The sequence below is a fragment of the Meriones unguiculatus genome, chromosome 9 (genome assembly GCF_030254825.1).
Source record: "Meriones unguiculatus strain TT.TT164.6M chromosome 9, Bangor_MerUng_6.1, whole genome shotgun sequence".
NCBI classification, from domain to species: domain Eukaryota; kingdom Metazoa; phylum Chordata; class Mammalia; order Rodentia; family Muridae; genus Meriones; species Meriones unguiculatus.
In genome coordinates, this window is record NC_083357.1 from 75,313,442 (window position 1) to 75,337,529 (window position 24,088).

The 24,088-nt window shown below is 40.3% G+C and overlaps 1 protein-coding gene across 1 annotated transcript in view; it reads left to right on the plus strand.

Annotated features, from left to right (window-relative positions):
• Positions 1-24,088, plus strand: part of Vwa8 (von Willebrand factor A domain containing 8) — a 332,841-nt gene that overhangs the window by 58,716 nt on the left and 250,037 nt on the right. Inside the window, exons 5-9 of the mRNA XM_060391483.1 lie at positions 10,025-10,192; positions 15,897-16,061; positions 16,516-16,565; positions 17,119-17,227; positions 19,073-19,177. Coding sequence (XP_060247466.1) covers positions 10,025-10,192; positions 15,897-16,061; positions 16,516-16,565; positions 17,119-17,227; positions 19,073-19,177 — 597 coding nt within the window. The remainder of the gene's footprint in view (positions 1-10,024; positions 10,193-15,896; positions 16,062-16,515; positions 16,566-17,118; positions 17,228-19,072; positions 19,178-24,088) is intronic.

Below are 24,088 nucleotides of genomic sequence, written 5' to 3' on the forward strand. Positions count from 1 at the left end.
AAGGGAGAGTGGTCCCAACAAAGGAGGTTATAACATCTCAAGAAAGTGCTCAGCTCTGCCTCTAGGATCACCGTAAAGCATCATTTGCCCTAGTCACCTGGTCACCATGAAGCTCCTTTTATTATTTTATGGGAATCTTTTGTGATGCAATTGTAGATAAGATTGTTTCCAGTGAGAAAAGATTGTTTCCAGTAAGAAACCATTAGTTTATTTTGTTTGTTTGTTTTTACCTGTGAAGCAATAAGAAGACCATGGTCAATATTTTGTCCACAGTTTAACTTTCATTCACCTAGAAGGTAAACTAATCTTAAACAAAACAAACCCTACCCCCCAAACCCGCTCCAATTATTGTCGTAATCTTGCCAGAATTTTCTTCTGAACTTGTTAGTGTTGTCAATATTGTGATTGTCACATGACTCCAAAGAGCTGGGGGAAAAAGGCTTTTTAAGTTAGGTATGTAATTGCTTATGTTACTCAAGTACAAAGAAATATATTGTAGCCATATTACCAATAGTTTACATTTATATTTTTACCCTGGTCAAGAGGAGAGATCGCCCTTTAAGCCTTAAATAGTTTGGGTAGTAGAGGATAAGGTACAAAAGACTGAATGGCTTTTCTTTCTAAGTCAAGCACTCATTATATTGTAATTTTGTTAATTTCCTTTATGTGATGATGTGAAGTTTGATAATGTATACAATATGTATTTAGTATGAAGCACAGATTAAACAATTATATACAATTTTAATGTATTCACTTCTATTTTAGATTACTTTTGATCTTCATTGTTAATACAAAAAATACCCCAAGACTTAAAAACAAAACAAAACCCAAATCACATCACTTAAGTGGTACAGGTCATGAAAGCAACTTTTAATAAATTGAGCAACATCATTCCATCGATCAGACAATAAGTTTTATCTTGTCTAAATGACTTATATTGATTGGAGCAGATAAGGAAGCATAAACTACATCTCATTTGGGGATTCTGGAGGCATTTTCTACATATAATGATATCAAAATTATAAGGTTGTATTCTGGAGCCTCACTAACGAGTGAAATACTTGGAAATGGAAAACATCTCCACATGGAAAGAAGGTTATGAAGAGTGGCTAGGTTCTGGCACTTTTACCAGACCATTTCCAACTATAGTGTTTTGTGCTATAATTATCACAGTTTGGAAAAAATCTGTTTGGTTTTGATTCTGGCATCTGTGGCAGTCAGAGCTCAGGCCTTGGCTCCTAATTGTACAGCTCTTCCCTATCTATAGAATACAAACTGTTCGGGAGATTTGTTAAATTAAGTTTGGAAGGATCAAGGGAGATGATGATGAGGTGTTTGACTAAGGTACCTCCCTTGTGCTAGGTGCTTTATATCAGTGTTATTTAATCTTCAAAACTTCCTTAGGGAGAGATGACTTACCTGTCTTACAGATGAGATAACAGGCTTCCATGGTAAGGGTCATATAATTGACTAATAATAGAGGGGGGATTTGATTCTGTTGCTTTTCCCCAAAAGTAATGACGGTGACGATGGTGATCCCAGTGACAATTTCAGGGACTACATGCTACTGTTCATAATCTTGGCTTTAATTTTTTTATTAATAACTGAATGCCAGTGCCATGTAATTATATATTCACAGTTTATTTGGGTCGGATATTATAATCAAGGCAAATGAAATATACTCTGTGTTTGTAAAAATAGGTCATTTAGCTTGCTTGATTGGTTGTAACGAGGCCAAGGCCACAGATTTCATGGATGTGCAGACTAAGACAGTTCCTAAGGGTCTTCATGTACAAACAAGCCCTGGCCTTGTCCAGTTATCTTTTTTTTTTTTTTTTTGACAAAAGGAGGACTTTGTTTGGTAAACAGATATTAATATTAGGTATACAGACTTGTTCTAGACCCTGAAATAGAGCCATGCAGTCTATAGAAATGACAACAAACAGAATCCCCCTGGTTAGGCCCTTAGAGTCCTTCCCACTAGCTCTTTGAAACATGAAGTACAGCATCATCTGTTGTCATCCTACTGCCTGAACTGCGCTCCTTCCCAGCATATCCAGTACTTAGTGATCATCCCCTTCCTGTGCACTCCTTCCTGCTCTCTTCCCTTTGAAAACCACCAGTCAAAGATTTTAGGTTCCATGTGTAACTAAGATCTTGTGGAACCTGTCGTTCTGTGTCTGGGTTATTTAATTCAGTGATTTCTAATTCTTCCCATGTTCTTTCACTGATTGTCTGTTTTTCTGAGACAGGATCTCACTATGTAGCCCTGGCTGTTTTGGAACTCACTGTGTAGACCAGGCTAGCCTTGAACTCACAGAGATTTGCCTGCCTCTTTGTCCCAAGTGCTAGGATTAAAGGTGTGTGCCACAATGCCTAGTCACTGATTGTTTCTTAGAAACTGCCTATGTTCTAGGGATTATCTCATGTGATTTTTAAGTCCATTAGAAACAAAGGGAGACTCAAAGATGAACCTGACTAAGCTAACTCCCTCATGGCAAGGAAGTAGGAGAGTAAGTTACTGCAGTTTTGTGTTATTGTTAGCAGAATGCCGGAGGTTGCTATAATGACCAGAAACTTATTAGGCTCTGGAGGCTGGGAAGTCCAAGATTGCAATGTTCTTATTGAAGAAAAGTTTTCTTAGCAGAAAGATAGAAGGACAAAGAGCATGGAGAAGGGTCAGGAAGTAAGGAGAGGAACATAAGAGAGAGAGAAGATACAGGCCAGATTCAGCCTTTGCACAATAACTAATCCACTTTCAAGGTAATAGCATTAATGCATTCATGGTAAGTAGCTGCCATAATCTAATTACCTTCTAAAGACCCCACATCTTAACACTGTTGCACTGAGCATTAAGTATCGAATGCTAATCTTTGAGAGACACATTCACACTAGAGTAGCAAACCAAAAACCAGTATCTCCTATTTTGATATTTATTTATTTCATTCAGAAGAGAAAGGTTTTGTTCTTCAGACATTATAAAATAAAGCTTTGGGCTGGGGCGATGGTTGAGTCCTGTAAGTGCCTACTACATAAGCAGGAGGACCTCAGTTTGGTTCTCAGCACCATGTAAAGGCCAGGCAAGGTTACATGTGTGTGACCCTAGTGCTGTGGGGTGAATGGGGATGGGGCAGGACAGATGCAGGCCGAGCTCTTGAACTTGCTGGCCAGCTAGTCTAGTAGAATTTGTGAGCGCAGGGTTCACTGAGGGCCCTGTCGCAAAAAATAAAATGGAGAGCAACTGAAGAAGTCACTCAGCATTGACCGTGGGCTTCTGTCCTAGGTGTGTACTTCCATAATAGTGATGCACACACACACGTACACTCACAGAGTAAAGACCTTCAAATGTAACTTTTTCACTTTTCTACCCCCACCGCAGTACTTTTATACACCGTGGTTTTTTGAGTAAGTGAAGCTTTTTGGAATCTATTTTCATCAGTAATGATTGTATTAGCAATGATTTTCATTTTAATAATAGTATTATCTTTTCACTCTAGTCCTGCTTTGATATTTAAATTGTTAAGTTCTGGATACCCTTTGAGGATATTCTCATTTAGTAAATGAGAACACAGACATCTAGATTAATTACTTGCCTCAGGTCTTATCAAATTGGAACCAAATCTAGAACAAACTTAGTTTTTTATTTCAGGTCATGCACCTGTTTTCTTCAGACTCCTTTATGTCCACGTGTTGGGCTATTAAAGTTGAGATGTGAGACAGCTGGGTCAGCAGGATCTTGCTGTATTTTTTTTTCTGATTTTTATTTGAAAGAATTAGGTCTCTGAAGTTCTGTCACCTGATAGACAAGAAGGACTCTTTAAAGTTGGTCTAATTTCTCCTCTGAGGGACTACCACAACTTGTCAGGCCACATACCAAATGTGCGTGTACTGTTCTTTTATAGGTCTTAAGATTTCAAGAGAAACTTTGCACAGTGTTTACCAGTCTACATAGAAAAGCTTCAGAGTGTCTAGAGTAATTTTCTCAAGCTCATACTTAACCTTGTTTTGTTCTCACAGCAAGTGTAGGCATAGATAGGTGAGTCCTTCCTATATTCCCAGGCTTATGTAAGAGTTGGGTTGTTACTCCATAACTGTGAGTGGCCTGCTGCAGGCCAGCTCTGTAGCAGCTGTAGAGGGTAGGCAGGGAGATGCAGTGTGCATGAGAGAACAGGGAAGGACAGCATTGCACCTTCTCCCTTCAGCAGTGAGCAGGCATGGACGGGGGCACCAGTGAGGCGAGATGCTTGCCCTGTATTAGGCATGACATTTGTAGCATTTTATTATTCTTTCTAGCCAACTAAGTTGAAGCTTATATATGGTCTGAAACCTCGTTGATGTGTTAGAGTGCTTACTTATTGTTAAATTTTATTTACCCCTGCAGTAAATCTGATTATAGTAACAGTAGATGAAAGTACGGATGAAAGCACTTAAGTAAGTTCAAAGGTGTTTAAAGGAGGAGTCAGGAAGCAGTTTGATAACCGAGGCAGTGACTGGTACTCGATCTTTCAGTTGAGTGCTTCGGAGTCCCTTACTACAGAGGATCTGCCCAAGACCTTTTCCTGTCATCTAATATTCTTGTCTACTACCTCCAAAAGTTTTAATATGGGCCATGACTCATGAGGCTCAGGGACTTGACCTGTCTGGGGACGCAAGGGAATAAAGAAAGGACAGACACACAGACACATGTATAGAAGAGCTGGGGTCAGTGGGCTGTGCTCACTGCAGTGGAGCAGTACCCCAGTCTCAGGCTGCGTATTATGTTCAGCCCGGCGGGAGGGACCAGCTAGTCACTGGAAGTCTGTAGGCAGCAGTCTCAGGCTGCCGTCAGTCACTAGCAGGAAGCTGCAGTTGCTGGTTTTTGGACAGACAGGTCAGTCATTTATAAACATTTGTGCTTGTACACACTGTCAACATTTGTGCGTGGACCAGAGAAAGCACCATCCCTCTAAGCTTGGGGTAGAGGGAGGCTTTGCCAGTTCCGATGGGTCTGAGGTCTTTGATATGGTTATGCCCATGTCAACAAAACTTATTTGCTCAGGGCATCCTTGAGATGTGTTTAGATAAGATCTGAATGCTTCTGGTTTATAACCATATCACCCAAGGGTGCATGAGAAGTGAAAATCTTTCATGATATTTTACTTGTTGTTATTTTCTTTCTCTTCCCTTTATAGAATTCATCATTTTTAAAGATTATAATTGTGCTGGTTCATTTTTGTCACAAACTAGGGTCCCTCCACTAGATTGCCCAGTGAGCCATATTCTTGATTGCTAATCCTGTAGGAGAGCCCAAGTACCATGAATAGTACGAACCCTGTACACTTGGGTCTGTGCTATATAAGAAAGGCAGCTGAGCATGCAAGGAGAAGCAGCCAGTGAGCAGCATCCCTCTATGGCTTCTGCTCCAGTTCCTGCCTCCTGGCTCCTCTTTCAAGTTCCGGCCAGGGCTTCTGATGTTGGATGGTAAACTGTGAGCCAAACAAACCATTCCTCCTCAAGTTGATTTTTATCCTGAGGTTTATCATGCCAACAAAAAGCAAATAGAGCAGTAATTCTCTTTTTATATCCTCATGTTTGGATTCAACTATGATGTGAAGCATCCAATTAATTGCCATTTAGTAAGTAAAATTAATAAACAGCATATGAAATTAGAGAAAAGTTGGAGAGAGTTAGTATTTTTAAGTCTTGGTTGGACTATGGTCTCATAGAGATCTTACATATGCTTGCTCCAGCGCCATCAACAACCTAATCAAGTTTCATTTCAGTAATCAATTACTCTTTTTTTTTTATTATTCACAATTTCTTCCCCTCATTTCAATACACCCACATTTTGAATGATTCAATGAATGACTGCTACTACCTATGTGATGCCTAGTCATGTTCTTGCAGCAGGATTTGTCCTTCTCAACATGGCTAGTGATTTTGGAGAATGTTGCTTAGTTTTGGTTTGTCTGGTGTTTCCTTATGTTCAAAGTGATGCAGCCTCCTTAAAAATATGTAGAAGTGGGGGGCTGGAGAGATGGCTCAGAGGTTAAGAGCACTGGCTGCTCTTCCAGAGGTCCTGAGTTCAATTCCCAGCAACCACATGGTGGCTCATTTCAATCTAGAGTGAGATCTGGCATTCCCTTCTGGTGTGCAGGTACACATGCAGGCAGAATGCTGTATAAATAATAAATAAATAAATATCTTTAAAAAAAATGTAGAAGTGATGCGTCTATCCTAGCACCGTATCAGAAGCCTATTGTGTGGGCCTGGCAAAGCTCATTGCTGACAACATTGATTTTAACCACATAGTTGAGTGCGCTCTTGCAGGTCCGCAGTGTTTTGTTTTGTTTTTGTCATTTATGATTTCTCTTGGGAAGATATTTGAGTGTATAATGCCTCCTCTGTTATGATTGTTGCCCGTCACACTTACTGCTGTGATGTCTTCTGGATTTCTTTTCTATTCTTCAGCAGTGTTCCTAACTTGAGGTCCCTACCACATGATATTTGCTCTGGAGAGGTGCAGCGTAGGTGAGATTTTTCACATAAACACAGGGCACTATGTTTTCATTCACCGCTTTCACTGGCACCACCCATCCATTAGCGTGTGTGTGGCACATGTTTCTGGTCTCTGTGTGTGTTCTCTGGATCTCGTGGATGCACGGTGGGCCGTGTCTATGAGGTGAAGGAAGGTAGAGCTGCACTTTCCCCAGACGCGTGTTGTCAGATGTTGCTTTTCCTGCCCACAGTTGGTAAACTATGAAATTTGATTTGTGCGTTTCTAATTTTTTTTCTCAGCAAACAGGAATTTTTATCTCTGTGAGGCTTTTAAAAGTCAAGTACAGTACTTAATCTTATAATAAAGGCTGATAAAGATTTAGCTTAAAAAATCTTGCTACTTGTGATAGTTTATTTTTGTGAGCTTGCATTCTTGAGAAGCTAGGTCTCTTGTGAAAGCAAGCTTAATTGAAATCTCACCTGAGATTTGTTTTCATGACAGAGCACCCCAGGCCTTCTGTGCCAATTTATTGTTTTGAGCTCTGATATCCCAGAAACTATGGCTTAGTTTTGTCTTTACATTTTTAGAAGAGGTAAGATCCCTTATATCCTATTTCTTGGGGCCCCTGAAGTCACTTTGATTCATTCAATAATAATAAATACCATGAGATGATGGTCAGTTCATAGAAGAGAATAAAAAATACCTGCAATAACGATAGATTTGAAGATTATTCATGAGCTGAGCTTGTTCTTAAAATGGTATTATTATATTTAGTCTATCATAGATACCTGAAGGAAATTAACCCTTTGTTGTACAGTGAAAATTCAACAATTTATTGAGAGAAAATCCTGATTAAAAGTTTCCTATTTTTTCTTTGGTATTTTGAAAATAGATTTCTCTGGGTGTTGGGTGTGGCAGGAAGTAGAATGTGGTTAGCTCTTCTTTTGTGTTAATCACTAAAGGGAAAATTAAATTCGAGTTAAAAAGGTCATTGTAAGTAAAGACTGAGATTTTCTAGCAGAGTAGTTTGGTATGTGCACGGGAAACCACAGGAAGTTCATTGTCACTAAAGGACTGCATGAGGCAACTGACAGCAGATGTTGCAGAGGTCATATTTTTATATAGTAAATGGAGCAGCGTGGATTCTTTTTTTATTTTTTTATTAATATTTTTTATTTTTAAATAATTTTATACATTCACTTGTATCTCAGCTGTAGCCCTCTCACTCTTTCCCTCCCAGTCCTCCCCTCTCTCCCTCATCTCCTCCCTGCCCCCTTCCGAGTCTACTGGGAGGGGGTGTCCTCCTCTCCTTCCGTCTGGCCCTAGCTTATCAGGTATCTTCAGGATGGTTGCAATTCCTTATCTGTGGCCTAACAAGGCTGCTCCTCCCTCAGGGGGGAGGGGAAGCTCATGAGTTCATGTCATGAACAGTTCCTGTCCCCCTTACTAAGGAACCCACTTGGATACTGAGCTACTATGGACTATGTCTGAGCAGGGGTTGTAGGTTATATCCATGCATGGTCCTTGGTTGGATAAACAGTCTCATAGAAGACCCTTGTGCTCAGATATATTTGGACCTTGTGGGGCTCCCTGTCCCCTCTAGGATATACTAATTCCTCCTTTCTTCATATGATTCCCTACACTCTGCCGAAGGCTTGGTTATGGGTCTCAGCATCTGCTTTGATACACTGCTAGGTAGAGTCTTTCAGGTCCTTCTGTGGTAGCTCCTGTCCTGTTACTTGTCTTCTCCTACTTCCAATGTCCATCCCCTTTGTCTTTCTAGATGAGGATTGATCATCTTACCCCTGGACCTCTTTCTTGTTTATCTTCTTTAGTTGCACATTTTTTAGTATGTTTATCCTATCTTATAGGGCTATATAAGTGAGGATATACCATGTGTGTCTTTCGAGCAGTGTGGACTCTTAGGGAAGAGATCTGAGGGATAAAGAGGGCCTGAAGTAGGGTAGGGGTAGAAAGGGATGAGATAAGAAATATTCTGGCCAATCATTGTTTTTTGTGGCAGAGCAGACCCAGGCTGGCCTTCAGCTTCCTTCCTCTTGCCTCAGGTTCCTTTGTTCTTGGTTCAATTAAGGATGTTAGATAATCAGAATATGGAGATAAACTGAATGTAGAAGATGAGATACAACTTAATATGAATGGTAGTATAAGATATGTTGGTTAGTTTCTGTCAACACAATAAAAACTTCATTACTCCATTGCTACAGTCACCTGGGAAGAGGGAACCACAGTTGAGGAGTTGCTGTGTAGACATTTTCTTGCTTAATGATTGACGTGGGAGGGCCCAGCCCACTGCAGGCAGTAACTCCCTGACCTCCCCCCGCCCCCGGTAGTGGAGAAGCTGTGGAGTGGAAATCTGTGAGCATCAGTCTTCTGTGGCTTCCTCTTCGTGCCTTGAGTATCCACCTTACATTTTCTCACTGTCGTTTACCTGGAGTTGTAAGATGAGACAAACCTTTCTGTCTCAGTTGCTTTTTGTCACTGTGTTCATCACTGCTTGAAAATCAAACTAGGATGGAAATGAAGCAGATTTGGGGGAAATGGGATGTGCTCAGTATTATACGGGGAGCCTGGGGTGCTGAGGGGTCTGCTTGCCGGTGTCCATGCAGTGCAACCATGTGGATCTGAAGCTTGGGAGAGCTGGGGATTGGAAACCTGTTAGCATAGAAAAGGTACCTGGAACCGAACAATGGTGGTTACCTGGAAGCACTGTGAGCAGTTGTGAGTAGAAGCCGTGGGCGAGAGTGTAATTCTGGACCCATGTTTAATGAATAGACAGGAAGGGAGAGGTTATTGTTCTAAGAGACTCCAGTGTCGTGAAGCCACAGATGACTTGAGTGGTGATGGATTCTGTCTGTGTTGATGCAGAAAAATGTGAATTACATTTTTCTCTAAAGCTGATTTTCAGGAACTTTGATGTGAATGTTGGTGCTTAAGACCTGTCAGTTAAAGGAGACGCTTCACAGTTTTCTGGGCCATTATTATTTACTAATTTTCTTAAATCTGTGGTGATACAGTACTCATCAATTCAGCCAGCCAAATGTGTAATGTTTTCAGTATGGAACTTCACACAAAAACGGAATTTGTTTTAACAACTCATTTGCAAATGCCATAGTCTTCAAGCTTTCCTACCCAGTGTTTTGGTTCTCAAAAGCCAGGCTCTGGTACCTCCCTTTCTCTTCTCTAATTAAGGAATCTGTTTTCCTGTTTAATTATGTTACCCATTCATAGATAACTGTTAGTTTTCTATTTCATTGGCTGTAATCTAAAATGTAGTGTTTAAAAAAAAAAAAAAACCCTAGAGATCATCTCTGACTGTCTTCATTTAACAGATGAATAAGCAGGCACAAAGAGATAAAAATCATCTGCCTGAGAGCATATAGGCAGAGAAAACAAAATTAAGATTGAATTCACTTGTCCTGATTCTCAGTCTCTGTAACAGAGAGCACGTTTAGTTTCAGCGCAAGTCCCATTAGGCCAGGCTCTTCCATCCTCACTTCATTTTGCCTTTGTTTTTCTTGGAAATAGTGTGCTGTTCGGGCTGCCACAGAAGGCAGGACGCTGGTTTTGGAAGGCTTGGAAAAGGCAGAGAGAAACGTGCTTCCAGTATTGAACAACTTGCTGGAGAACCGCGAGATGCAGCTGGAAGATGGCCGCTTCCTGATGTCTGCAGAGCGCTATGACAAGCTTCTCCAAGTAAGAAAAGGAAAGCTGGCCTGCTGCTGGCTTTGCCTCCCGAGTATGGCTGTGACTTAGGACAGTGCTCAGGCGGCCCTTCTTTTTGGCAAAGTGCCTGAGTAAATCACAAGTTTATGCAGTTTTAAAAGACCTCCTGATTACTAGGGTTTCCCTTTTTCTTTGCTCACTATAAGAGCTATTCTCCTCTTACCCATGTTTCTCCTTTCTTCTTTCTTTTAACAGCTCTAAAGGCAATGACTTTAGACACAACTGAATAAAGTCCAGCTCTTAAACTCAGAAAATGCAGGGACTGACAGACGTGAATAGGATGTTAAAAAGATACTCTGGGGCTGGAGAGATGGCTCAGTGGTTAAGAGCAGGTCCTGCTTTTCCAGAGGATCTCGGTTTGACTCACAGCATCCACTTGACAGCTCACAACTGTCTCTAACTCCATTCAGTCTCAGGAGATCTGATGTTCTCTTCTGGCTTCATATGTTCACCAAGTGCACATATGGAGCACAGACAAACTTGCAGGGAAAACCGTCACACTCATAAAATAAAAAATAAATATGTAAGAAATAAACAATGATCTAAGCTACCAGCGTTTCCTGCCTGCCACCAAAGTTAACTCTGTGTCCATCCCTGTTCTCCACCTCATCCTCAACTCCCTAGTCAGTGATTGATTTAAAATGGGTCCCATACCTGTGATCCCAGCATTTTGGCAGTTGAGGCAGGAGAGTCAGAAGCTCACGGCTATTCTTCAATACCTAGTGAGCTGTAGGTCCATAGGGCTACTTATGACCTTGTTGCAAAAAAACAAAACACCCCCCCAACTCAACCAAAACAAAATAAATGAATCAGCCCCGTGCTTGTGCTCTGACCCCAGTAGCTTTCTGTTTCAGAGTAGAGCTAGGGTTCTTCCAGTGCTACAGGAGACCCACAGAATCAGGCCCTTGCCACCTCTTGCCTCAGGCCTATCGGTCTGCCTCCTTTTTGACTCTTCTCAGCCGACTAGGCACTCTTAGGTTAGACCTGCTTAGTAGGCTTCTCCCTGGTCTAGACTTTCCACTAATATTTTTTTGGCCCAGGTATTTGCTTGGCTCATTCCTACAGCCCCTTCAAGTCTTTGTATAAATGTTACATTATCGATGAAACTTACCTTGATGCTCTCACTAACTTGCAGTGTGTCCTCTAGGTCCATAGCCTCAGGATGCTTCAGTTTTTCCTGTGCTGTCTTCTAAAACAGTATATGGCTTACTTATGGTTTTGTTTAGCTGTCTACTCCCTCTATTAGTTTACAAATTTTAAGTGGGCAGGGATTTTTTCACACTCTTTGAAGAATGTTAGGCATTCTTTGTTGAATGAATAGTAAATGCGATAAATGATGTGACACAAATATGTACAAAGAAGGCAACACTTACGGACAGTTGTGAGCCATCACAGCATCATCATGCTGGGAATTAAACTGGGATCCTCTGAGAAGGCATCCCCTACTCTACCTAGCCAAGGAGGGCTCCTCAGAGGCTTTAGCAGTGAGGCAAGAAATGATGAGAAGGTTCACCCTTGGTCATTGAGCTTGAGCTGCACTGGATCTCGCTGTAGCTGCTGCAGCCAATTCTTATACATCAACACTCTGGAACTTGAAAAACTTGTATCTTTCTCATACTTTTATTTACAGATACACATGTGCTAATCTGCTACAAATTGCTCGAGGAAAGCACCATATACTGCTTATTGCATGAGTGCATGCATGCATGCATTCATGTGCATTAATGTAGGCATATACATGCTGCGGTGCATGTATGGAGGTCAGAGATCAACCTTGGGTGTTTGTTGGTCCTCGCCTTCCATGTCATTTGAGAAAGGATCTCTACAAAGAATAGCTTCATATGCCAGGCTAGTAACCTTGGCAGCCTCTAGGGACTCTTTTCTCTTTACCTCCCATCTCCCTGAAGGAGCTCTGGGGTTACAGATGCTATATGTCTGGTTTTCACATGGGTTCTGGAGATTCAAACCCAGGTCCTCAAACACTTCAAATAGTTTCATCCACTGAGCCATCTCTCTAGTCCTATGTTTTATACTTCTTGATCTCGCTCTGATACTGTTAACGTAGGCCTAGAACACACTGGGTACTAGATAATAGATGTTGATGTGGGAGGGTCTCTAGTTGAACTGATGCTCTGTCCAATTCCTTTCTTGGCAGTCTGTTTTCCTGTAACCTACCTTGCAGTGTCTATTGAAGTGCCTACATGGCGTTGTTCTAGCTCGGTAGTCATTTTCTTCTAGATAACTGTAAAAATGATCACATCCTACTATAATTAAATGATTGTGGATTTAATCAATAAAAAGGTTAAATTTATATCTTCAAGTTATTACAGTTTATTTAGTGAAATAAAGGTAAACTTTTTAGTTTGTCTTTAAGAAAAAGTGGATATCATGTAGAATACTTTCCTTTTAGCCACTTTCCAGTTGTAACTTTACACAACTACAGATTATATTACTTACATACCAGTTTAATGATTTAAAAAATTACTAAAGCACGGAATTATTTTTATAACAACAGCTTGGTATATTCGTTATTCTTATAGTAGAATTCTGTGCCGAATTACTGCATATTGTATTGCTTTGCATAGAAATGTAGGATGTGAGAGATACAAGGGTGTGCTTATCATTAAATGGGAAGGATATGATCTTCATTTTTTTTTCCCAAGTAGACGCTAACATAAGCACATACTTGTCATTCTGAGTTCTCAGGACCTCATGAATATAGACATGTGTAGGAATATATCCCTTCTAACACTTGCATCTTACGGCACTTCCTATGTATAAAAAAAAAACATTCTAATTACTGAAACTGAAGCCCCACTTTCTTTTTGCTAGGTTCAATCACTAAATTTTCATGTCTCAAGAAACTTGTGGCTAGAGAGATGGCTCAGTGGATAAGAGGGCTTGCTCTGCACATGAAGTTCAAATTCCCAGCACCCACGAAAAACTTGATCATGGCTGCATGCACCTGTAACTCAAGCATTGGATCACAGAGCTCCCTGGCCAGCCAGCCTGCCAAAAGGCTGAGCTTCTGAGTCACCAAGACATCCTGTCTCACAGCAATAAAATGAAAGTGAGGGAGGAAGATGGCAGGTGCTCTCTTCTCACCTTTCCTTCCATGCACCTGTGTGCAGGTGTTACCCAATTGTGGGTCACCACCTGTGCCCCAAGCCCCAATAAGCCACTCAAAAGAACCAAAGAGTAGAACCAGAAAAGGTACTTTATTCATGTGGCTGCATTGGGACAAACAGCTCCCCGAAACCCTTCTTCATTTTTGAGGTTCTGAGATGAACTCCAAGTTTAGATAGAGGGCCAAGGATTGAGTCCATCTGAGCAGTCCTGTCAAGGTGTTGTCCTAACCGCCATTGTCCACGGTCTCATGCTGTAAGGTGGTCTGACAAGTTTTTAGAATGGTTTGAAATCCCTTCCATGGAGACAGTTTGCCTCTCAGGCTGGTGAAACTTTACATCTCCCAGCCTGAGATCCCTGTTGAAATTATTATTTTTTTTAAAGATGTATGTATGAACATATACTTTGTTTTCATGCACACCAGAAGAGGGAATTAGATTCTACTACAGATGGTTGTGAGCCACCATGTGATTGCTGGGGATTGAACTCAGGACCTCTGGAACAGCACTCAGTGCTCTTAACTGCTAAGCCATCTCTCAAGCCCCGTGCTGAAATGATTTGTTTCGGGGTCCATTGTTTCAATAATCTTTTCGGCAGATTGAAAGATACAAGTATCTTACTAGAGTGTCCTAATTTAGTGATGCATGCATGTACCCTCAAACTCACACTACATGTACCATACATCTCCATCTCTCTTATATCTCTATCTCTGTCTCTCACTCTCTTACTGGCTTCATTTAAATGATGCTAGTAGAGTTTTATTATTGTAGAAATAACTAGTTTGTATAAACGTCATGTTTGATTATCCGTGTTTTGAGGATTTCAGACAAGTATGGATCCAAACATTTGCTTTCTAGTGTATGTGGCCTAGTGTCTTGGGGCTACTCTAGTAATGTGTGATTTGTGATTTCAGTTATGAATTATTTTAAAATTTATTCATGCAGTCAGTCCTTATGTATTGGAAAGGTAAGTTCTTTAGAGCTTGCGGTTAGCATGAAACAATCTTTTAAGGGGTAAAGGCACAAGTACAGAATGGTAAAGCTTGCAAAAGGGCCCCTAATGAGCAGGGCTCAGAAAAGAACCCATTTTTATGAAGTTGTTCTGTTGTGCCTGGAAAGTTTGTGCTTATCCTGTGCAAATGGAAGGCCATACCATTGCAGATGCATCTGCATTGGTAATGCATGCTGTTTTTGCAGAACTGCAGTTGTCAGATAAGATTGAAGCCACTGGCTCATAGAAGGTGGGGGCTGCTGAGACTGGGAGAATCAGATACAAATGGTGACAAAGAAGGTGCTGAATATCACGTTAAATATTTCTGCACTCTTACATTGCTGTACCCTCAGAAGATCCACTCTAAGCTGTGGACTTTAACCCTTAAAAGAGCAGTTCTCAACCTTCCGAGTGCTGTAACCCTTTAATACAGTTCCTCATGTTGTAGTGACCTCCAACCCTAAAATTATTTTCCTGTTACCCCATAACTGTGGTTCTGCTACTGCTGTGAATTGTAATGTAATTATCTAAGTTTTCTGATTGTCTTAGGCGACTGTGTGATTCAATATCCCCAAAGGGGTCATGACTCACAGGTTGAGAACTACTGTCTTTATACACACACACGCACACTATAAAGTGCATATATATGTGCACATTTCTGTGGATTTTGTTTACCACCAAGAGTCTTTGTATGGTTGGTGAGCCATTGATAGAGTTAGATAGGAAGAAAGGCACATTTACCAGGTATGTGCCTGGTGGATCCATGTCGACATTCACATGCATTCTCATATTTGGTTTTTGTGGCACTCAGAATCATGCAGGTTATATGACTTGTCACATTATATGTGAGAGAATTGAGGCTCCTAGGGTAGTGTTTTAGCTAGAACTTGTATCAGCTGGCTGAGTCAGGGTCTATTATGACTCCAAATTTTAGCCTGTTGCTGCGCTCTTAGCTCTGTCTTACACAGGACCATGGGTATGTCTCCGAACTCCTTTGACCTCTATCTTGTTCATTCATATAGTACTGTCTGATTGTGGCTAATTACATGAAAAATTTGTGGAATGTAGATGTGAAATTCTGGAAAGTAAAATGAGAAAATTGAGTTTTTAAAAAACTGATATTATTAGCCATTTGCCTATAGAAATATACCTCTAAGTGTAGTCTGTGTTTAATGACTCTGGGGAGCCTGACTCTGGTGATAGTCTGTGAGTCTGTTCCAGCTCCTGCTTTTTTATAATAATCTGCGGTTGGCCTCTCCTTCCGCATTATGGACTAGAGCGTGGCAGTCTGTCTTAGGCTCTTTTGTTCCTGAGTGTGTGGGCTACACTTCCCTCCTAACACAAGTCTTCAGGCTGTGAGCTTTTCTTGGCCTCTGGAGCCTCATTTATTTTGCTACGTTCCTCAATGGCTTGATTTTGAGAGAGTTCCTAAATAGTCTCAGCAGTCAGGGTATGATTCCTCCCTGGCAGCTCTTGCCTTTGAAATCTGTGTCACTTGCTCTGGCAGCTGTAGTCTGCATCACTTATGCTGTAGTGTTTTGATCTCCTGCTTTCCTAGGATCACACTAAAGAGGAATTGGATGCTTGGAAGATTGTCCGAGTTAGTGAAAATTTCCGAGTGATTGCATTGGGCTTGCCAGTGCCCAGATACTCTGGGAATCCATTAGATCCTCCTCTCCGTTCTCGATTTCAAGCCAGAGATATTTATTTTCTACCCTTCCAGGTAAGTGTGTCAAAGCCAAAGTCCTTGAAATGGTTTCTACCTATAACAAGACATTAAATTCTCTATCAATGTTAGTATGTTTTTATTTTTTATTTTGTGTGTATGAACGTTTTGCCTACATGTATATCTGTGTGCTTAGTATCTGTGGAGGCCAGAAGAAGGCATCATCTGATCCCCCAGAACTGGAGTTATAGACAGTTGTGAGCTACAGTGTTGGTGCTGGGAATTGAACTTGGGTCCTCCAGAAGAGCAGCTGGTGCTCTTAACTGTAGATCTCTCTCCTGCCCCCTGACTGTTTTTAAAGGCTGCCTTTGCCTTTATAAATAGAGTGTATCACGAAATACTGTAAATTGCAATGTCTACTTAATTAAAAGTTTGGTTGATACTCATAAAACATTTTTGTTTCATCTGTTGTTTTCATTATTAATAGGTTGTATATGTTTCTGTTATTTAGGACCAACTAAAACTATTATATTCAGTTGGAGCCAATGTTTCTGCTGAGAAGTAAGTATACTTTATAAATATTGGATGATTAAACATTTAATTTGTTTAAAAATTAAATTTGTTGTTGTTAAACTACAAGATTGTTTAATAGTTTAATTTGTTGCGTCTTTATGGAAGCTTCACAAAGGCAGGCATGTTGAAATGAATCCAAAAGCATGAGCATGCCTTTCCCAGGCAGAGAGTGAAGCAAGGATCCTCAGGATTGCTGCAGTAGAGCAGGAGCTCGTGCTGTTTCCTTAGCGCCCAGACCACTTTCAGCTCCAAGACCTTAGGTTTGAGCTTTAGGAAAGGGATGAGGCTCACTGGATAAAGCTGGACCAGGTTCTGAAGACCTCACACACTGTGATAGATTAGAGGAAATGTCTAGGTTGCTCATCAGCTTCTGAATCTTTAATGGATGATTAATTTATTGGCATGAACCATTGTTCTTTAAAAATTCATAGTATATTTTATCTTTCTTAGGCTAAAGAAATCAGCCCAACTGTTTTATACTTAACATACATTATATATGTTAAATTTAGTCAAGCAAAATTTAAAACCTGTTTCTCTCTAGGGTTTCTCAGCTCTTGTCCTTTGCTACAACTCTCTGCTCCCAAGAATCCTCTACACTTGGACTTCCAGACTTTCCCTTAGATAGTTTACCAGCGGCAGTTCAAATCCTGGTAAGCATAAAATAAATGAATGGTGGATACGTATACTGAGATGTGGCAAAGACGAATTCAAAGTTCATCATTGGAGATTAGTCACTAGAGCTGTCTTGTCATTCTTCTATAAAAGGCCTGAGATGGATGTGTGCACTGCAACAAACTGTGCGGAGACCAGTGACATGCTCAGTCTTTGGGGCTTGCAGCTTTAAAGGGTGAGGTAGGAAAGCAGCCACCTGGAGGAAAGGCAGCTTCAGGCTGATCAAATAAAAGATGCACTGTAGGGAAATAGATGCAGTGCTGACCCAGCCTGAGGCAGGGGTGCTGAGGTTTCCCATCCGAGCACCCAGCCCTCATTGGTTAGTGGTTACCCTAAAGGACTAGGTTCCTAGGTCCTGGCAGGTCTCCACACTTATGAAGAAAGATGGCTGCAGGAGCCTAACGGCAGCCTGTATCCACAAGACTGCTAGTAACTGTGGGAAGGGGAGGATGCTGGGCCACCTGTAGAGAGCATATGAGCAGATCTGAGTACATTTGCGGGGAATGCAGTTTCTTTCCCATGTGATGTCCCTTCTAGAGTGGCGGGAGAGCCTTCAGGGCAGAGGGCACATACACGATGTTCAGCCACAGATGGGCCGGAATGTTTGCAGAACGAGAACAAGTCGTATCCTTAGAACTAAGTGTTTGCGGTAGAGACAGAGGTTAGAACCCAGCCATGAGTTACTTTGTTGATGAGTAAGGCTGCCTGGATTTTTATGATGAGGGAGGAATGGCCCACCAGAGGTTGTGAAGTAGGTGGAGGGTGAAGTGATCATTTTTATGTTAGACGAAGATGCCCTTGTTAGGAGCTAGGAGAGTAGGGAGAGCCTGGTTGCATGGCAGTGAATGGGAGGAGGCTGTTGAAAGAGTGAGACTCTGCCAAGGAAGGCATCATCAGAAAGAAGACTCTTAGTTTTAAACATTTATTGCTTTCCTCCAGTGTTTGCAGTTAGTGTAGTCAGATAGCTTTCTTGCATAATGTTTACATTATTATATACATCTGGAATACTTCTTGTTTACTAAATTCTGTATATCTCTTAAATTTTCCTCTGTAGTTTTTAATTTAAAAATTCTCTAATCTGAAAAAAAAGTTTAAAAATAGGAAAACAAACATGCACAATGTCTTCAGTAAGAAGCCCCTGTGTTAACGTAATGCCACCCCTGCTTGCACATGTACCCCTCCACCCCCAGTTTTTTCTGAGCTACTTGAAGGTAAACACAGCACTTTTTAAAAGTGCAACTACTAAGAATTGGAGCACCCTGTCTGTCCTGAGCACTGTTACCACACTCCATAATGTGTTCACAGCAGTTCAGTTAAATTGTCTAATCGACAGGCCAGATGGGAATCTTCTGTTTGCTCTTGGCAGTAGCTCTTTGAATGGTTTGAATAGACTTAAGTGTGATAAGATTTGGGTGAAGAATTTGAGGCTAATGTACACTTTCTATCTTTGTAGTTATAATTGTGAGACTTGATGGCTATAGATGAGATTAACTCAGATTAGGAATAAAGGATGGAAGTGTGGTGTTTTGGGTGACTAGAGTGGGGAAATGTGTCATATCTGTATACTTCAGGGTCATGTAATAGAAAACTGAGGACTTTGATAGATAAAGATGCATACGGGCCAGCAATATAGATGAAAGATGGGAGTAAGTGCTGTTGTTCAGGGATGTGGTATAGGGTAGGAAGAAAAGAAGAAATCTCTGCCTTTTTATGTTGCTGGAAGATTTTTTTTATGCTACTGGAAAATAAAGCTTTAGCCACATTAAGATACATTTTCTGTGATTGAGATGTTGCTGACCTCTTGTATGTCTGCTTCTAAATAGGATTCCTTTCCTATGATGTCAATTGAACATGCCATCCAGTGGGTGTATCCTTACACTATTTTACTAGGACACGAAGGGAAGATGGCTGTGGAAGGTGTTTTAAAAGTAAGTGTCTGGTTTCCCTTCTTTACCATCTTCATTTCACTTTCCTTTCCACCTTTTCGTTTTTCCTGTTTCCCTCACTCTTATTTTTCTTTACTTCTCTTTTTTCCTTCCTTTGTCTTCCCTTTGTCCTCTTCCAAGATAGGAAGCACTCGGTGAAGGTTACAAGAAAGCAGTGGTGGGAACCAAGGCCTCAGGAGTGGGCATGGCTGGGTAGTTGTTATATGGGCAAATAAAGAAATACAACTGAACAAAAGAAGGAATATATGGATTGTAGTGGGAGTTAAGCATCTCACTGTGATTATGAACATGCAAGGGGAACACATGAAAGAACCCTGAGGTACTGGATTGGAAAAATGGAGATATGATGATGAATCATGTTTCTGTCATTGCATGTATATCAGCATTGTCTTTTTTTGAGAAGGTATGAGCAAATGTCTTCTTGCCCCAGATAGAGCACAAATAGCATACTAAAGAACGGATTCCAACCAAGTCTAGCTTGCTGAACCAGGGAGTTTAATCTAGGTTACTTACTGGAGAATTTACAGTTGGCAACACTGTGTACTCAGGCGTGGGTCCTGTGGGTCTAGTGCAGGGCCTTGTGAGCATCTCATACACTGCTTTGTGAGTGAGATGCCTATACACTGCCCTGTGAACTGCATTCACGAGGCAATGTTAATAAGAATTCTTATGAAAGTCTCATGTTGGTCAACACAGCCACTCTGATTTCAGTATGGCAGTGGCTATGTCAGGCTGGAAGATAACATTATGCAACATGTATGAAACATTTTTTTTTTTGTGTGGGTGTATGTGTATATATACACATATTTTCTAGTCTAACAGAGCCTAGAAACCGTGATCACACCATGTGCCTGGATGTCTAAATTCCATGTCCACTAATTTCTGAGAATTAGTGCTGAGCAGAAGATTGGACCAAGAATCAGACCAAGATTTGGACCAAGAGACTTTCAATAAATGATATTGGCACATTAAAACCACAGAAGACAGGGACTATTTCTGACATGAACTCAATGGCAGGCTCTTTCACCTCTTCTCCCCCCTGCCCCCCGAGGGAGGAACAACCCTGCTAGGCCACAGAGGAGGACTTTGCAGCCAGTCCTGAAGATACCTGATAAAACAGGATCAGATGAAAGGGGAGGAGGTCCTCCCCTATCAGTAGACTTAGAAAGGGGCAGGGTGGAGATGAGGGAGGGGAGGTTGGGATTGGGAAGGAATGAGGGAGTAGGCTATAGCTGGGATACAAAGTTAATAAACTGTAACTAATAATAAAAATTATAAAGAAAGAAAAAAAAAACCCACAGATAAGAATTATAAAGAAAGAAAGAAAGAAAAAAAAAACCCACAGAAGAGCTTGCTGATTTGAACTTAAAAATAAACAGCAATTGATGATAATCCACTGTATGAAATAGGGATCCATAAGTCCATACTGATTGAGAAAAAATTTTAAACATGTAGAACCAGGAACTCTACATGTTAATGTAGAAAGTTTACCAACAAATATAGAAGAAACCATATAAATTGAAAAATTACTGCTGGTGTGGTGGTGGCGCACGCCTGTAATCCCAGCAGGTGGATCTCTAAATTCCAGGCCAGCCTGATCTACAAAGTTAGTCCAGGACAGCCAAGGCTACACAGAGAAACCTTGTCTTGAAAAACAAAATTAAAAACAAAACAAATTACTACTAGTCTGTTGTTAGATTGATGATTGACTTAGAAAGGTATAAAGCTGGGATGTGTGTGTGTCTCTGTATGTATATGTATACTTTCATAACTGGATATTAATGTCATCTCTGAATATCTCCTTGCAAAATACTCAATTGACTAGAAAATAGGAAAGTGAAATTTTTATAGTCACCATCAACGTGACCAGGCAGAACCAACTGACACTGGCATTGTGTGCCTCTCAAGTATTGTGCTAGGAGGAGAGCATCATTCATCAGCAATCCTGCTCAGAGTTGATACAAGTTGGAATAAGAAGAAAACAGTATAGTCCTGGGTTAAGGGACACTTTATAGAAGAAAGGCAGGTCAAAAAGACAACTGAAAAACTGCCCTAGGTTGAAGGAGACTGAAGAGTGACAGTAGCTAAATGCAGTGTTTTTTTTCTTGCATTGGTTTTTTGTCACATAGAAAAAAAAGTGATGTTGTGGACACAGTTGAGAATACTGGCTATGAATTGGATAACAAGGTTGTATGAAATTGTTATTTGGCAATTTAGGCAGTGATTAAATTTGCCTCGGGTTTTTGTTTTCAAGGGAATGGTGAACTGTTAGGTTTAACATTATAGACTATCATATCTCCAGCTTGCTCTCAAATTGTTGAGGGAAGAAAGTCAGTTGATTGTGTGTATGCATGTATTAGAGTAGTAGGGAGGCCACAATACGCTAGAATGGTATTAAGGAATTTGGATGAAGGTGAAATAGATTTTTTTGGTGCAATTGTGTACTGTGATTTTTCTATGTTTGAATTTACTTCAAAATAAAAAATTTAAAATACATAGCATTTGAAATTTTAGGAACAAATATGTAATAAGAAGTTAAAATATACAACTTATTCATATCCTGGAAAGCATTTACACAATTATGAAGAGTTTTGAAATAGTCTTTAATATCTTGTTTTATCTCTGGCATAGTGTTACCATTTAAGTTTGTTTTTATTTTTTCTGAGTTGCTAATAATACTTGGGACATGCTTTTCTTTTAAAATATTTACAGCATATTTTCTCCTTATATGCCTTGCAATGGTGAGTTCTGAAGGCCAAAGATTCCCTGTGATGTTTTGTTGGTGTATATTTGTGTGTTGATCTTCAGTAGAAACTTACTGGCTTCCTGAATAGCCCCTCTTAGGAAGGATGGTTTTTCCTTCTCTTGCACAGTCTGGCTAAAGATGTAGACTTTTCTATAATAGTTAAAATGTGAATACTGTGTGGGACCTCCATTTTCTGGAGGCCAGGATTTGACAGCCTTAAGGACTGAGCAAGACTAGTATGTGCTGCTCCTTTGTTCTCTGTTCTTTATCTACTAATAGTGACAACTTCCAGGTGTGCAGCCTTATGTGGTTCACTGTGAGTTTTATGACAGTAGCTGTTCAAAGAACCCAAAGAAATATCATTTTCACTTATCAATGATAGCAGTAATAATAGTAAAATTAGAAACTCAGTTGTTTCTTATAGGTAATGAGTAGTGTAGCTATGGATAGAATTTATTTATTTATTTTTAATTTTTATTAATTACACTTGTCTGAGAAAGCTCCAGATTGATTTCCAGAGAGGTTGTACAAGTTTACATTCTCACCAGCGGGGGTTCCCCTTTCTCCCAACCTCTCCAGCATGTGTTGTCACTTGAGTTTTTCATCTTGGCCATTCTGATGGGTGTAAGGTGATATCTCAGGGTCGTTTGGATTTGCATTTCCATAATGGCTAATGAGGTTGGGCATTTCTTTAAGTGTTTCTCTGCCATTCGATATTCCTCTACAGAGAATTCTCTCTTTAGCTCTGTTCCCCATTTTTTAACTGGATTACTTGGTTTGCTGCTTTTCAGCTTCTTTAGTTCCTTATATATACTGGATACTAGCCCTCAGTCAGAAAAGGGTTGGTGAAGATTCTTTCCCAATCTGTAGGCGGTCGCTTTGTTTCAATGACGGTGTCCTTTGCTTTACAGAAGCTTTTCAGTTTCATGAGATCCCATTTATTGATTGTTGCTCTTAGAGCCTGTGTTGTTGGTGTTCTGTTTAGGAAGTTGTCTTCTGTATCAATGAGTTCTAGGGTCTTCCCCACTTTTTCTTCTAACCAATTTAATGTCTCTGGTTTTATGTTGAGGTTTTTGATCCACTTAGACTTTAGTTTTCTGCAGGGTGATAAGTATGGATCTATTTGTATTTTTCTACATGTAGACATCCAGTTAGACCAGCACTATTTGTTGAAGATGCTATCTTTTTTCCATTGTATGGTTTTGGCATCTTTGTCAAAGATCAGATGTCCATAAGTGTGTGGGTTTATTTCTGGGTCTTCTGTTCGGTTCCATTGATCCACCATTCTGTTTCTATGCCAGTACCATGCCGTTTTTATAACTGTTGCTCTATAGTACAGCTTGAGATCAGGGATGGAGATACCTCCAGAAGATCTTTTATTGTAGTGGATTGATTTAGCAATTCTGGGTTTCTTGTTATTCCAAATGAAGTTGATAATTTTTCTTTCCAGGTCTGTATAGAATTGTGTTGGTAATTTGATGGGAATTGCATTGAATCTGTAGATTGCTTTTGGTAAGATGGCCATTTTTACTGTGTTAATCCTGCCAAGCCATGAGCATGGGAGATCTTTCCATCTTCTGATATCTTCTTCTAATTCTTTCTTCAGAGACTTGAAATTTTTTTCATACAAGTTTTTGACAAGGTACTTTATGTCATTTGTGGCTATTGTGAAGGGTGTTGTTTCCCTAATCTCTTTCTCATCCCTTTTGTCTTTTGTATACAGGAGGGCTACTGATTTTTTTGAGTTAATTTTGTATTTGGCCACTTTGCTGAATGTGTTTATCAGATATAAGAGTTCCCTGGTAGAGTTTTTGGGGATCACTCACGTATACTATCATATCATCTGCAAATAGTGATAATTTGACGTCTTCCTTTCCTATTTGTATCCCCTTGATCTCCTTTAACTGTCTTATTGCTCTAGCAAAGACTTCCAGAACTATGTTGAAGAGATATGGAGAGAGTGGGCAGCCTTGCCTTGTCCCTGACTTCAGTGGGATTGCGTTACGTTTCTCTCCGTTCAGTTTGCTGTTGGCTATAGGCTTGCTGTATATTGCCTTTACTATGTTTAGATATGTGCCTTGTATCCCTGATCTCTCCAAGACTTTAAACATGAATGGATGTTGGATTTTGTCAAATGCTTTTTCAGC